The 15606-nt window shown below is 42.2% G+C and overlaps 2 protein-coding genes across 4 annotated transcripts in view; both read right to left on the reverse strand.

The window, feature by feature from the left end:
* Nucleotides 1–563: 563 nt before the first annotated feature.
* On the reverse strand, nt 564–2354 carry LOC306913673 (protein S100-P-like). 3 transcript variants are annotated; one of them, XM_079490476.1, is made up of 4 exons: nt 2080–2354; nt 874–1016; nt 770–807; nt 564–697 (listed from the first exon to the last, which is right to left on the reverse strand). In XM_079490476.1, the coding sequence occupies exons 1-2, from the start codon at nt 2218–2220 to the stop codon at nt 876–878; spliced, it is 282 nt and encodes a 93-aa protein (XP_079346602.1). In that variant the 5' UTR covers nt 2221–2354; the 3' UTR covers nt 564–697; nt 770–807; nt 874–875. The 3 variants fall into 3 exon arrangements, with proteins under 3 accessions (XP_079346602.1, XP_079346601.1, XP_079346600.1); XM_079490475.1 differs by having other exon boundaries at nt 770–810; nt 2080–2352; XM_079490474.1 differs by having other exon boundaries at nt 687–698; nt 773–810; nt 2080–2352.
* A 5542-nt stretch (nt 2355–7896) lies between these two features.
* LOC306913830 (uncharacterized protein) overlaps nt 7897–15606 on the reverse strand; it is a gene marked incomplete at its 5' end in the record, with an annotated part of 38899 nt that continues 31189 nt past the window's right edge. Inside the window, 4 exons of the mRNA XM_079490640.1 lie at nt 7897–9138; nt 10451–10572; nt 11460–11594; nt 11952–12317. Coding sequence (XP_079346766.1) covers nt 9031–9138; nt 10451–10572; nt 11460–11594; nt 11952–12317 — 731 coding nt within the window. The 3' untranslated portion in view covers nt 7897–9030. The remainder of the gene's footprint in view (nt 9139–10450; nt 10573–11459; nt 11595–11951; nt 12318–15606) is intronic.

Consider the following 15606-nt stretch of genomic DNA (forward strand, 5'->3'; position numbering starts at 1 on the left):
GTCACATAATGCAGGAGGCAGCAAAATGTTGTGTTATTGAAAACAAGCACTTCCAAACTCTGACACTTAGAAAAATAATCAAATGCAGGGCATTTCTTGACAGAAAGTAGCTCAACGTTTCTATGGTGGATTTTCATGAAACAAAAACTTTGCAGATAGAAAGAGGATAATTCAAACTTTTCGAACAGCTGCAATGTTGGTGAGTTTAACATTGTTTAATGCAATCAGACTGGACTTTTCTGTTTGGATGAATGGGCTGTCAAGGCCAGAAAGTAGTTTTTTGCCACTCAGTGGGCGTTCCCGCATAACTTCCAGGTACGATGATGTCATGCGCATACCCTCTATTGTATGGAGATTGGCTATTTTTGGTAAAGTTCTCCTCAGAATAGGGAATGGTTAATGAAAGTAGCTGATCTACAAGTTCACAATGTAAACTTGAAGTTCTGTCTTGCCTGAGTGGTGTGTGGGGGGGGGGGCTGTACAGACAGACAGACAGACAGACAGACATACAACTTCCCACAGACAAGCAAATCACAGTCAAGTCTGAAGAACACAACAGCAGATTTTCATATTTTCTTCTAAGGTTTTTATTTTTAGAAATTCACTATTACATCAAACAATAGACAAAGATGTGAACAAGCTAAAGTATAGGATGGCTAGGATGGCAGCGCGGACCCGCATGCTCGTGGGGTGTGGACTGTGGACTGGCGTGGTCCAGGGAAGGAAGGGTTGGGATGCGGACCCTGCTCGTGGGGTGTGGACTGTGGACCGGCGTGGTGCAGGGAAGGAAGGGTTGGGATGCGGACCCTGCTCGTGGGGTGTGGACGGACTGTGGACCGTAGGTCCAGGGAAGGAAGGGTTGAGATGCGGAACAATCACTTCTTGCCGCAGCGGTCATGGCATGCACAGGCCAGAGCAGTAACCAGGATCACGAACTCCTGGAAGTCAACCTTGGCGTCCCCGTTGTGGTCAAGTGCCTTCATGAGTGTGTCCAGTTCCGCTGGGTTCTTACACGCCTGCGTAAGGGAAACAAAAAACATACATACATAAGAGCATTGTTGGGGTATTTGTAAAAAAATACAAATACAAATAAAATAAATAATGAAAGGATGTATACTGAACCCCAACAACGGAACCCCAACAAAACCGGCTTAACGTAAATGGACTAGTCCAGAGTGGTGTACTGTAGACTATAGAAGAGTGGCGTCATTGAGGGGGCAGAAAACAGTGCTTGAGCGCTGTTCATGCAGCCCTGGAGTGTGTGGAGTTTTAAATACGTTGTTTTAAACGAGGGCGGCGCAAATATCAGCCCCTGAAGTGAACGGAGTTGTCACAACTCTCTCATCTAAACGGCGCTGGCCAAGGGTGCTTTGAATTTACCAAGGGTGCTGTGGCACCAGAACAATATCCCTGAAACAGCATCCTTGCAAGCGCACACCTAACCGCCACATGCGGCCCCCACCAGGTTAATATCAGAACACTGATAGGCCTATAGTATTATTTTCTGCTGTTTCAATTCCAAACATGCAAACATGACCCGCTTTGATTACTTCAGTCTCTAGATATATGTATAGCTTGATGATTGATTGATTGAAATATTTATTAACAGTTTGCAGAATTACAGTATTTCAAGCACAAACTCAATACAAAGACTGTTAACTGTGAGTGGACAACCCAATTAAGCATTACACTTGTTTACAAGAGGGTCCACATTGTTCAATTCATCAAAATGGATGGAGTATTCTTTTTTTTTATGTCCAATGTATTTGTATTTAGTTCATAAAAGTAACATAACTATAACTAAATGCATTTGAAATTCAATAAAAAGGTTACTTTTCATGATTCCATTTAAAAAAAATGGCAAAACATTCAGGATTTGAATTCAAATAGCAACAAAAAAAAATAGCTGATCTACAAGTTCAAGTGTGGCACTGCGACGCGGTTTGAGCTTGTAGATCGGCTATTTTTTTTGCTACGACAGAAGTATGCAATTGTGGCCCTCTGGAGTGAGGGGGCCGGTCTCCATTGTCAAAGTTGCCCTGCACCCCTGATCTACAACGGTGCGGTACACTACAATACCTTCATCATGCATGGCAGCTCCTTCTCCAGCAGGGTCTTCACCTCAGCCTTGCTCAGGGTGCCGTCGGCTCCAGCGTACTGGTCGAAGGTCTTCATGAGGCCACACATGCATGCCTCTAGTCCTGTTGGTTTGGCGGCCATGATGGATGTTTAGAGCTGGAGATGTCAGAACAAAACGACAAAGAGAACCTCTGGTTAAATCACCGTCCACAGAAAGAGAAGTGAATGAGAGTCGGACGGAGCGGAGTCTCCTTTTTATGCTTACCTATAACAATGGGATAAAAGGCGTATATATTACAGCGTAAGTGTGTGGCTAAGGGTGCCAAGGGGTGCCACACACTATGTCAACAACATCTCAATCCCACATAACGCCCAATGTACACATCACCACGGATGATCCACGCCTTCTAGCCGTGGATCAAACGAGCACCACTCCACACCTAATGAAAACAAAGAATTCAGCTGCTCTGTTTTCCCAGAGCGCAGCAAACAAGGTGGCTAGGCTAGCTAGTTTCTTCTTGGGACATTTTTGGTCGTAGTGACTACACATGTGTCATTAAAAAAATATGTTTTTTCAGCGATTTTCTTAGTTTTAAGGGTAACTGTTGTATAATTGCAATATTACACTCGAGGGTGTGGTTTAACGTTCAGTGGCAATAATCACGTTAAACCACACCCTCGAGTGTAATATTGCTTAATTAGTCATCTGCTTTATGCTCTCTCTGATGTCTTTTGTTATGACATTTATTTCCTTATCCTGCCACCCTAATTAAAACCCACGCACCCTGTTTATCCGGCTGCCTTTTTCCGCCTTCTCCTACCAAACCACACCGTTTGTCCACATCTCACCATGCACAACACCACCGCCATGCCTGTCCACATCTCACCATGCACAACACCACCGCCATGCCTGTCCACATCTCACCATGCACAACACCACCGCCATGCCTGCCCACATCTCACCATGCACAACACCACCGCCATGCCTGTCCACATCTCACCATGCACAACACCACCGCCATGCCTGTCCACATCTCACCATGCACAACACCACCGCCATGCCTGTCCACATCTCACCATGCACAACACCACCGCCATGCCTGTCCACATCTCACCATGCACAACACCACCGCCATGCCTGTCCACATCTCACCATGCACAACACCACCGCCATGCCTGTCCACATCTCACCATGCACAACACCACCGCCATGCACAACACCACCGCCATGCCTGTCCAGACATAACGCACTACTTTGCATCCATGCAACTGTCATAATTACAGTTTGCATTTGCTTGACAAGCCATGTTATTGTGCAACATTTCACAGTGATGCAAATTACATCACATTTTAGGCCACACCCCATTCCACTGCGCACGCACGCACGCACGCACACACACACACACACACACACACAGTACAGTACAGTACAGTACGATACGGTACAGTATGGTACAGAACACTGGCCACCTGGATGGCGAGGCTCGGCGCTAGAGTGAGACCGGTCGAATTCTAGTATATTTAAGAGGAGGCCCACACTGTCTAACTCTCAGCCAGACATAGTGGTTTAAATTCAGTTATTTGCTTTGTTTTGCCCTTATTGAATGATTTATGCTTATTCCCCGTCGTGGCGGTTGGTTCAGGAAGTGTGTGCAAAGCACTTGCGGGCGTCAGTGCTCTGCATGTGGTACTACAGTACAATATAGTATACATCTTTGAGCATGGCCCTGGTTCTAGCAAGAATATAACCCTTTTCATGTCAAGGCCCATTATTTATTCAGCATTCATGAGCCACGGACCACCATTTAGCCTCTCAGACCCAAACTAAAGAATATTTTGATGTCGTTGGATTAGATTTTGTCCACAATTCCATGGTTTATTGATGTGGCACTGGTACCATATAGGAGAGATAACAGGCAAATGTTGATCAAAATAACATTTCTTCTGCATTCTCCAATTATTGTTTAGGCTTCTTGTAAATTAAGTTATGCATGGACCCGGGATTCATTTTATACTCTCACTTGGTTGCCAACTCTCCATAATTTAGCTGGGGACCACCTGGAACCCCCTCCTCAAGGACCACTGGTGGTCCCCGGACCACTGGTCGAAAACCACTAATGTAATACGTCTAAAAGAAAAACCGTATACATCCATATATATATATCCATCTGCTAAGACCTCTACTTCCCATCCTGTCTCAAACAGCAAAGCAGCACAGCAGCAGTGTAATCTATAAGATGGCCACGTGTTCGCTCGACAAATGTCTCCTTGTTCATGGTTGAGGGTATTGTAGGTACAGCAAAGGCCCACAGGCACGCATAGCCTACCTTCACATCAACCCATCCCTGTTCTGGCTGGGCATCATAATAGGTGAAAGACAGGCAAACATTTGGTGAAAAAAGGCGAACATTAGGTGAATATTACGTGAAAATGATCTAAGCCCACGATTCGTTGTGAGCTTGTAGATCAGCTCTTTCTATTTGCACTGTACAAGTGCGTTTAACTTAAGTTTGTTACCTACTTATTTTGCTCTGGTAAACATCCTTTATTCAACCCATGGGTACATGATTCACATGAAAACGTTGTGAAAGAGTGTGAGAAAACGCAGCAGGATGCGTGGTGGTTAACACCTTTTTTTTGTTCTGCATTATAATGCAGAACAAATTCATCGAAGAGCGAGAGCGAGCGAGGGCTCTACTGACTGAGCTATACCCGGACACAATAAGTTGTTTTCTTACAAACAGCTGAATCATGTTTTAATGTTTTTAATAACAACTATGTGTGTCCCTATGTACATTTTGAAAGGTCACTAAACAATCACACTGTGACTGGAAATAATATTGTGATGCCTAAAGACTAGAATAGATGTATTGTATTAAATGTCCTTTAAGCCTTACTGGGCACCAGGAAAGATGCATGCCACTTTAACCACTCTTGACTTGTGCTGGTTTTGGGGATGTCATTAGTACCGTTACTACAGTCAGTGTGTTCGCTGTTCATTTTTTCCACGTACAAACTTCTCTTCGACTGGGATTTCAAATAATAGTCCATCGATTGGGTCAGGGGATCTTAGTCATCTTAGTATAACAGTTTGTTTCAAAACAAACATCAAATATGTCTCATTTTCCCAATTTTCTAGCGCACAAAAGAAATCTGGATAATTTTCTGACCCCCTTGCTTCACGCATATTGCTAAAAAATCCCAGCAGATATAAGGTATATAAGCATTTTCAAACTGCTCAAAATGGCGGAAAATGAGTGAGTGAGTCAGAACAATTCAACTCTGAGAGTGTATGTCAGTGGTTCTCACCCTTGTCAGGCCGTGACCCCACCCTGACCCTGACAAAAGCACTTAATGGAATGTTATGTAGGAGTTGAGGCATTCGATTTTGTTCGACTCGGTTCCACAGATACATATTGTGAAAATAGCTCTATAATAATCCTCCGAAATGAATCACCCACCCTAGGTCAACTTACTGTGGGTGTGCCTTGCAGCTTTACACGGTCTGCAAAGTGTCTGACTCACCAGGTTCGGAAATTCTTGTGACGATCATTTATATTAGAGAGTGCAACTGTAATCAAAAAGGGTCCATTTCGACACTCTGCACTGAGAGTTACGGATGGATGTGAAGACTGAGGATTCTCACGGTGTATTTGGCCGTTAAGCGGCAGTGTGTTTTCTCTAATGTTGTTCAAGTTTGGACACAACGTTCTGCAACGCTCTGTGTTGTTGTGAGGTTTATTTCATCACTGCGTGTGTGTGTGTGGAAACTTAATCTCTGCATGACAGATGGGAACGTCAACGTTGTCCTTGTGAAATGTCAGCAGTCACTTTTATACTTTCAGTGGCAGGAATATTGTGCATCAGAGAGAGTAACTGTTGTAATGGGATTTTGAAGATGACAATACTGGGGTGGCGGTGGCTCAGGGGTAGAGTGCCTGGATGGTAACCGTAAGGTTGCCAGTTCGAACCTGGGCTCCCTCAGAGTTACTGTCAAAGTGTCCTTGAGCAAGACACTGAACCCATAATTGCTCCCGATGTGCTAGTTGGTGCCTTGCATGGTTTCCGCTGCCATCGGTGTATGAATGTGTGTGTGAATGTGTGAATGTAATGCACATCTCTGTAAAGTGCCTTGGATAAAGGCACTATTTTTTTTTATACTAACTGTCATAACTGCATTAACATGAGTCATCACAGATCACCTGTTTGTGTCTGTCAGAGGACCTATTACTAGACCATAGGACCTTGTTTGTCCATGTCCACTTGACCACACCTACGATGTATTTGTGCTTCTTCATTGTGTATAAGAGAGACTCATTTGAACAGCTTGCATCCGTGCAGTCTCCCTGGGCTGGTACAGATTAATCCTTGTAATAAAATAACATTGTTTCAGTCCACTCTCTACCTCGATTATTTCTTAGACTCTGATGTGAGTTCTGAATAATCCACCACACTGTCAATCCATACGCTTGAATTGTGGGCAATTGGGAATCTTTATGTGAATAGTAATATTCTGTGTTTTTGTGTGCGTGCATAGTATGTGCGTTTGTGTGCACGTGTGTGCTTGCATGCGTGTGTGCATTGGTTTGTGTGTTTAGCGGTATGCGTTGTTGTGTGTTGGAGTTTATACATGTCACATTCACACGTCTAGGAAGCCAAGCAGAGGATGTGCAAAACAATCAGAGAGACGACGTACGTTTCCATTTCCCGCTGTCACTGACCTCAGGCCTATACTGTAGGTCAATGACAGGAAATGGAAACATGGTCTCTGACGGTCTCTCGCTCTTGGCTTTACAACGTAGAGCCCCTCGCTGACACGGTTCACAACCTACCACGGTTTCCATCCAGACACAGCGTGCAGTTTCATCCTCGTCACAGTCATTGTGAAACCTCGTCTTTTGTTGCGTAATCAAGATTATGAGCACACTATTGTATTCATTATTTAAAACACATCGGTGTGACAAAATAATGATAAAAGATTTATTTTGACACAAATAATTACACCAAATGGGTCAGAATTAACTGCAAAGAATACTGTCACCACAAATGTGTTTTGTAATATGAAAATGCAATAAAATACACAAGCACCCCCACTAGTCGCCAAGAAATCAGACCTTTTATCACACAAAGGGCTGGTAGCTTTTGATACTTGTGTGTAACGATACACTGTATGATGTGCCTCCATAGCCTAAATGCTCTTCTGGCCAAAAAGTGCTACAGAGGAGAGGCTGGTCTGTATTTCATGCGAGGCAGGAAGCCAATCAGTTCTATAGTAGCCTTAATGCAAGGCAGCAAGCGCATTAAAGGACCACTTCACCACTTTTCAACTTCTCTTCCTATAATTGCTCCTAACTAATGTTCATGGTAAAATGCCACAATCTTTTCCTACTCAGTCTGTGTCTCATAGGAAGGCTGTGGGCAGTTCAGAAAGCCGTCCACCAGTGACATCATCGATGGTGAATCCAAGCTAACTTCTTTTCCTGAAAAGTTGCAATGCAAAAGTTGAAGCCATCGTTCTCACGATAATAAAAATCTAAATATATTTTAAAACAAATCTTGTTTAAAAAAGAAATCTGCCTAATGATGATGTCACTGGTGGACGGGTGTCCGAACTGCCCAAAGCCCTCCTATGAGACACAGACTGAGTAGGAAAAAATGGTGGTGTTTTATCATGAACATTAGTGAGGACCAATTATATTAAGAGATGTTGAAAAGTGGTGAAGTGGTCCTTTAAGGCATTAAGAGCTATGCCTGCCTCATATACTGTACCTCTATCTATACTCCTTGAAGAAACAAGTGCACACCATAAAAGCTGGATAATACTGAGACTTTATAGAAAAATATTTACATTGCTATACAGTCATTCACAAAATGCCTACATGTAGAAAACAATGATAGAAAAACAAATGGCATACTGTCCACATAACTGTATGACCGACTGGGAGCATTTGAAAATTGTGGGAGGCAATAGTCTGGCACACGTACCATCACCCCATCTCTTTCCACCGTTCTATACAATAATGTGAGGACATGTATATGCAGCATACTGTACATGCAGATGAAATGCTAATGGAAAATACTGTGTGTAGGAGCCATTATGATGGTGCTATATTATTGGTTATGTTGGCATATTATTTTTGAACACTTTGGTGGCAGGCTTTAAATTTGACAGCACTGGGTGTGTATTTAGAGGGTCACTCAGGTGCACTAATCAGATCAGATAGGACACAGGGAATGGTGGGAGCACACCGTTTCTTACCAGCAGCAGCAGAACAGAGACAGACAAACTTCAACAATAACATCACTGGTATGTTCATGTTCATGATTTCAACTGCTCACTTCTGCTCAATAAATACACCAAAACTGGATCTAAGACTGGACATCCATCTGTTATGTTTCTGTTAGTACTCTGCGTAGGATCACTCCCATCACCTGTGAAGTAACGTGCAAATATACATTGGAAGGGAAGGATTGCCGTTTGTTGGGATAAAGTAGACCTTTAAGCAGTAACCATTAATTAACAGAGTGTGCACCCTAGCTGCATGTGCTCAAGCAAGGTCACAGAGCGACAGAAAGATTTCTATAGGGTCTGAGAAAGTAGAGACACGTCAGAATTCTCCATGACAGAACAAGCCTTCTGTCCTGCTTCCAGGGGCCCCGACCGACGAGCTGATATGGAGCGAATATGATTCGCGAAATAACAGGTCGTATATATGTTACTCATATTCAAATGCTGTTCTTATTCATCTTAGGGGAATGCCCCCGTGTACCAATAAATATACGCCAGTCTAGGGCTAATCGGTAACACTGAGTTCTGCCTTTCATTGTGCGGTGGAATGATTTAGAAGATCAAAGCTTTGGATAGTGGGTAATCTCTGTGTGTATTATGCCCCCGGACCTCAGGATAAACAGAGCACCTGCACATCGTGTAGCATCACGTTACACTGTGAGTTAAGTGTCCACCACTGTGCTGTACGTATGCTTCTCCTCGTCCACTGCACTGGCTTTGTCCTCCACGCGTTCAAAGTAGTCAATGGACTCGTACACCGTCACCTGACACTGTGAGAACGACAGAGAGAGACAGAGAGAGAGAGAGAGAGAGAGAGATAGAAAAGAGTGAATATATATATCTAAGTGTAACCACGACACATTGTGAGCTTGCATATCTGCTATTTAAAAATAAGTCCCCTGCCTTTAATGACTCTAGACCAGTGCTCTACAGCCGGGCGGCTGTAGAGCACTGAGTCGGTATCGTGTCAGAGTACCCGCTCCATCCATCTGTCTGTGCCCTTTTATGCCCATATATGGAGATTTCTGTATCTGTCTCTCTGTGTCACTTTATTCCTATATATGGAGTTCTATGTCAGACATGCCCAAATATGTAGTGTTGTGATGTCACGCATGTCCAAATATGGAGTAGTGTTGTGATGTGAGAACAGGCCAGCTCCATATATGGACCCTGGGCAGGGGCCCTGTCCAGAGCCCGGGCAGAGGCCTTTTGCCACAACCATGGGGGCGTGGAACATGTGTGTCGAATTTGAAGTCGGTGGGACGAACGGTTCTGAACGAGTTACGTGCACGTGTACGTACAGACAGACAGACAGACAGACACACCACGCCTACACACACTACCAGCCTGCCAGAGCCAGACCGAGGGTCCTTTTAGAGATCACAACTGATCACTGTCATTGCTTGACCTTTGTGAGTGCTTCCAGTGCGGAGCTAAACGTGGGTGTGAGTTAGTCAGAGATGCATGGGTGGTTGGTTGTAGGCTGGGTTTCACAATGCTGTGTGTCCTCAACACTGGATTTGTTTTGGGCGTCAACAAACATGATATGTTGGATATGTTACAGCATAAATAGATATTAGGTGTCACGTAAAAAAATAAATCCTTTACATTACTTCCTTCCTTTTATTAACATAAGCGAAGAGATTAGGAATATAATTTCAGAGATACAGTAAGTGCAAGTTTTTCAAAATAGTAAAAAAGGCAAAGAAGTTTAGGCATAAAGGGTTTAGAACTGATGACAATAGGGCCCTACGCACCTTAACCCATTTTGGGCGGGAACCCCTTTTGGTGTTAGCATTATGTTATGCTTTAGCTATTGAAAAATAGCAGATCTACAAGTTCATAGCGCGCCACCGAGTGGCGCGCTACGAGCTTGTAGGTCTGCTATTTTTGAAAAATCGAAGAACCACTGACATAGAAACATATAGCTTTTTCAGAAAACTGTCAGGATGTAGAAGACATTTTTAGAATCTGATCTCAGGTCAACTCAGCTAGTATCAGCTCAACCAAGTCTACCTAAAAAGGTCTAACTTTATTCTGCCAAACTCTTGTGGCAGGTGAACTTGTTGCCTATAGACTCACCCAATGTGAGGAACCACGGGAGGAGGTTGTGCTGTTTCCATCCACCCCCAAATCTGCCATCGGCACCTCCGTAGAATCACTGTCACGGTGGGGGACCTCATAGATAACCCTAGCTGCTTTCCCTGAGACACACACATACACACACACGCACACACACACGCGCACGCGTACGCACGCACGTGCACAAATGCACACATAGAGGGAAAGTGAATGGGATAGAGATTGTTGTTAAATGAATGATTTATAGCATCAGAACCCACACCATTCACCCTTATAGCCTGCTGATCCATCCGCTCAATGTATCTTTACCGATTTTGGTGCATTGCTGCTTTTGAATGCATTTAAATTTGATCGATTTGCAAAGTCTAGCTGGAAAAGGTAGTCCCTGGAGGAAAAAATGTATTTAAACATCCATGATTCATTAAGCAATCAGCAATGATGCCAACATTGACTCAATTATTCAGGTTCGTTTGGTAATGTTTTAAATGACTTTGCAGAAAATCTAAAAATGAAGCCATTCATGGAAAACTGTTCTCCGTTTATGATATGGCAGAAACTGTGAATAGAAAGAAGGTAGGATGTCCGCACACCGTTCTAGAGCTCCCAGTAGTATTTTTATTTAGAAGGATTCATGAATCCTTCTAAAGGTAATATAATCCTTATTTAGAAGGATTCATGAAGTCATGAATCCTTCTAAATCCTTCTAAAAAGGACACGCACATCTAAACCTATAGGCTTGGTGCCGGATCAAAATAAAGTCACAATGAAGAAATGAAAAAATCTGCACACCATTTGATGCTCCCAAAATATCTTTACTGGTAGGTAACGTTTCGGGCCGCAGCCCTTCCTCAGACCTCCCAGGTCTGAGGAAGGGCTGCGGCCCGAAACGTTATTTCGAAACGTAATTTCTTCATTGTCCCTTTTGGGTCTTATCTCAGAAACTGTGAATAGACACTGTCATGTAGTAGGCCTAATGACAATACTTCTCTTTTAATAAAACATTGGGTACCTTGTCTACTCCACAGACAACAGAGGCCGAAAGTGATGAAGAGCAGTGGACACACGATAGCCACGGAAATCAGGACAGGTGTCAGTGGCGGAGACTCTTTGTCCGCTTCGTTGGTATTAGAATCAATAGGTACATCTGTGAAGGAAAGACGCAAAGAAAAATGTTAGCATTCTAAAACTAGCAATTAGGTAGTTTGGTATAATTGTCTATACAATACTTAACATTGCTGGTGGTTACTGATTACGGTTTCATTCTGGCTCTGAAACATATTTATTTGCCCTGTCTATTCTCAATCAACCAATGTTGCGATATCCCTGATGCAGCTAGAATAAAATTAATAATATTATAATTTTTAATAATAATAAAAAATAGCGGATATTAAGTGATAAAAGCCATAAGATTTGTCCCATTTTGTCTTTAGGTTTATTAAACAATGTTCCGAGTCAAACGTTATATGAACCACTTGTGAACCTTTGGTGCTTTGGTACTCACCAGTGATTGTATCGGGTCTGGCTGTAACTGTGATCCTAGTTCCATTCCCTTCAGACTGACACAACGACGGTAAATCTATACTGACTTTGCAGATATATGTGGCTGAATAATTTCTTGCTACATTTGACAAAGTCAACGTTGAACAGTTACAGGCCACGTTTCCTTGATCAGTCTGACAACGGTAGTTCTTTATAAATAAAGTGTGAACAGTTGATTTTTCATGAATCTCTTTTGTGTTTTTCAGCCAGTTAACTTTCCCTCCTTGAAAGCTTCTATTCCAGCAGCATTGGATGTGGACAGTCTCTCCCTCCGTGGCTGTGACATCAGGAGTCTGGGTCACAGGAAACTCATTTACAGATGAAACACCTTAGAAAGAAAAGTATTATAGAAATCATTACAGTTCCATATGATGTGCAAACTGTATCATGCTCAAATGGACCAGTAAGTTCAGTAAAACATACATAATCTTGACATCAAGGTGGCTTTTTGCGCAATGTTCTTTTGAAATTACAACCTAAAAAAAAACATGCCAGATGACAAATTCCTGACTCTATTCTACGGCTAATTTATGCTCAGTATGACACGAAAATAGCCAATCTACAAGTACTGTATGTTAGGCCTCAGTTAGGGCGCATCAGTGAATCACGATCATATACAGTAAGCTTTTACACTTATGTTCATGGTGCTACATATTTCAAATTTATGCACTACATCTTCTGGATATAGGAGTATGAAACTACTGTAAAACATGCAAACAATGGCTGCGACACTTTCAAATTATTAAACAATATAACATCACTGCATTTCAGCATAGCTATAGTATCTTTCTTGATAAATCCAACCACACATTTTCTATATAATATGTTCAAATCCTAAAATAACCAATGATTACCTTATTAACAGCATTCATGACCGTTTCACTATGTACTAATGTCCACATTTATGACAATGCTTCATATGATGTGACTCAGACGTCTTGCTAAAGGTGGAATAAAAGCTGCATGTATATTCTGCGTATTTATTTTACCTACCCCAAGAACAGAGAGAGCAGAGAGAGGAGAGGAGTAGACTTCTCAGGAGAAGCTTCATCATTCTAAACACTTCAAACTTGAGTTTACCTCTCATTTCATTAAAGCTATCCCCCTCCCACAATACACGTCACGTTTTGAACACTCCATGTCACTTTGCAAAGGGAAGTGTTAGCAAAATGTTAACCACAACTTCTGCTTGGAGGTCATTCAAAGCGCAACAGCAACACTCGACCGCATGAGCAGAGATAAACGGACTTCTTGAGGAAAGTGCACCAATGCTGCATTGTTCTGACTATCACTTGTTTGTGAGAAAATGCACTTGACATCAGAACAAAATAGACTGCAGAGAAGGTATTATGTCCCCTCGCATGACAGCAAATAACTTAAAGAGTGGAGGTGAGATTCATTATTGTATCAGAAACTATATGGTAACTCAGTTCTACTATAGTTAATCTTTAAGGCCCTAACTGGGATAACCCCCAATTCTTAGCTTCCTGACTTAAATGCTAATTTTTCTCAATGGCGGGAGATTTCAATTAAGGTTCAACCGCAGTGGCTCCAAAGATAGTATATACATAAGACTTGGACCCCTTTTATAGAGATTGTTGGAAGTATACCTTTCACTTGAATCCATATATAGTCCCTTGTATAGTTTGACGTCACTCACAAATCTGATACTGGGCGACCTCTGGTTAGAGGCCCACAGTAAGTATAAGGGCCGATTCATACTCCTATTTTACCGCTGTAGTGCCGAAATGATTTTGGCTCGTCAGAAATTTTCAGTAGCACCGAAGAGCCGACTTTAGGACGGTACCCGCCCCCCGAACCTCAAATGACGTCACATTGTAGGCTCTACAGAGCCGAACCGACTTTTATTCGACTCTAAAATAGTATGAATCGCGCCTAAGTCAGTTGGATATAGAGCACTTCACTACTCAACTTGGATAGATACTTTATTTATTCTTACGGAAAGCCAAGCAATCATCAGGATACAATAAAACACCACCACATATACACTGTACACAATACAAACAGATCACACAATACATTGACGATACTTAACAGGTCCTCTCTTGCAGAGAGGGAAAAGGAAACAAAAGGCTATGCATTACATTTCATGCACAGAACTGAGATGGTTCATATTAAAGTCCTATACTTATGGGAACAATCACTCTCGAAGCCCTATATAGCCTGCAGAGAAGGTACTTAGTGTTGGATATAATGTGGCCTAGATTCACAATATACCCTGATGGAAATTCTATTGTTCTGTTCATCTGTCTTTTACTTTTTGTTTTGTTGTTTCTTTCATTATTTGTTTGCTTAGTCTTTTTTGCTGTCTTGTATTGTTTTTGTCCCGTTTGTCTGTGTTGTCTTGTCGTGACCTTAAGGGGGGTGGGGGGATTATAACATGCCGGATACAGTAAAATGTACATGTATATATTTTCTGTCACAACAAGGAAAATAAAAATAAAATGTTAATACAGGAATAGTGGAGGTATAATGTACTTCATCACACTGTGGTGTCAAGTTATTAGCTCGAAGATCAGTTCTTGTGGACAAGCTACACATCGCACTACATAGTCAATCAGAACACAGATAACACACACACATTAAAAGATAAATTATTCATTGAATAAATCATTACCAATTCAACGCTGAACTTCTTCAGAGAAACATTCATACAATACCTCCCAAAACAACCAAACAAAGAGAAGAAATGTACTTTTATTATTATGAAAGGTTGTTTTTAAAAATATTCTTCTCAAAATGTCTGCAGAATGAATCCATTCAGACCAAGTAGGCTACAGGTGAATGCATGCATACATCGGATATCTTACAACAGCCTACCTACTAAGGTAATGGAAGGCTATGATGACTGGTGTGAGCATAGAGGCATTTCTGTGTTGTTGTCGTTTGTGCGGTGTAGATAGCGTTGGTGGGGTGGGTATAGGCCGGGTATAGGTGATGTTTTTCAGAGGCCATGACCTCGACTCAAAACCAGAACAGTGTGAGTGTGTTTATTAACAGTTACAATACATTTCAAGCACAACTTGATTGATTGATTGATTGAAATATTTATTAACAGTTTGCAGAATTACAGTACATTTCAAGCACAAACTCAATACAAAGACTGTTAACTGTGAGTGGACGACCCAATTAAGCATTACACTTGTTTACAAGAGGGTCCACCATGTTCAATTCATCAAAACATTTAGAGACGTACAAATAGACACTTCTATATAGTCAAAGAACAGAACAGGAATTCATCATGGAGGTAAAAAGGGAAAAGAAACATATACAGTGAGGGGAAAAAAGGGGGGGGGGGGGGGGGGGGGGGCGGTGGGGGGATTCAGATTTTTACGGGGGCCAGTTTTGAATTGCAGCCGTCCGTAGGTGCCCTTTGAGAGCGGTTTTGAAGGAGTCAAGGGATTCGCATGTCTTAATGACTGTTGGTAGGGCGTTCCACATTTTGGTGGCATAGGAGCGAAAAGAATTTAGTCCCTTGTTTGTGCCGAATCTGGGTTGTACATGGTTCGTTGCACTCCCTCTGGTGTTGTGGGTGTGGACTTCGTTAACATTAAGGAAGTTAAGTTATTAAGGAACTCAATACAAAAAGCTGTTAA

The sequence above is a fragment of the Electrona antarctica genome (assembly GCF_951216825.1).
Source record: "Electrona antarctica genome assembly, chromosome: 21".
Taxonomy (NCBI): domain Eukaryota; kingdom Metazoa; phylum Chordata; class Actinopteri; order Myctophiformes; family Myctophidae; genus Electrona; species Electrona antarctica.

What these genes read in the sequence shown, in the direction of transcription:
- LOC306913673 (XM_079490476.1), bottom strand. Translation starts at nt 2,220, where the DNA reads ATGGCCGCCAAACCAACAGGACTAGAGGCATGCATGTGTGGCCTCATG. An exon ending in AGCTGCCATGCATGATGAAG is followed by an intron (nt 1,017 to 2,079) that starts GTATTGTAGTGT and finishes TCCCTTACGCAG; the next exon opens with GCGTGTAAGAACCCAGCGGA.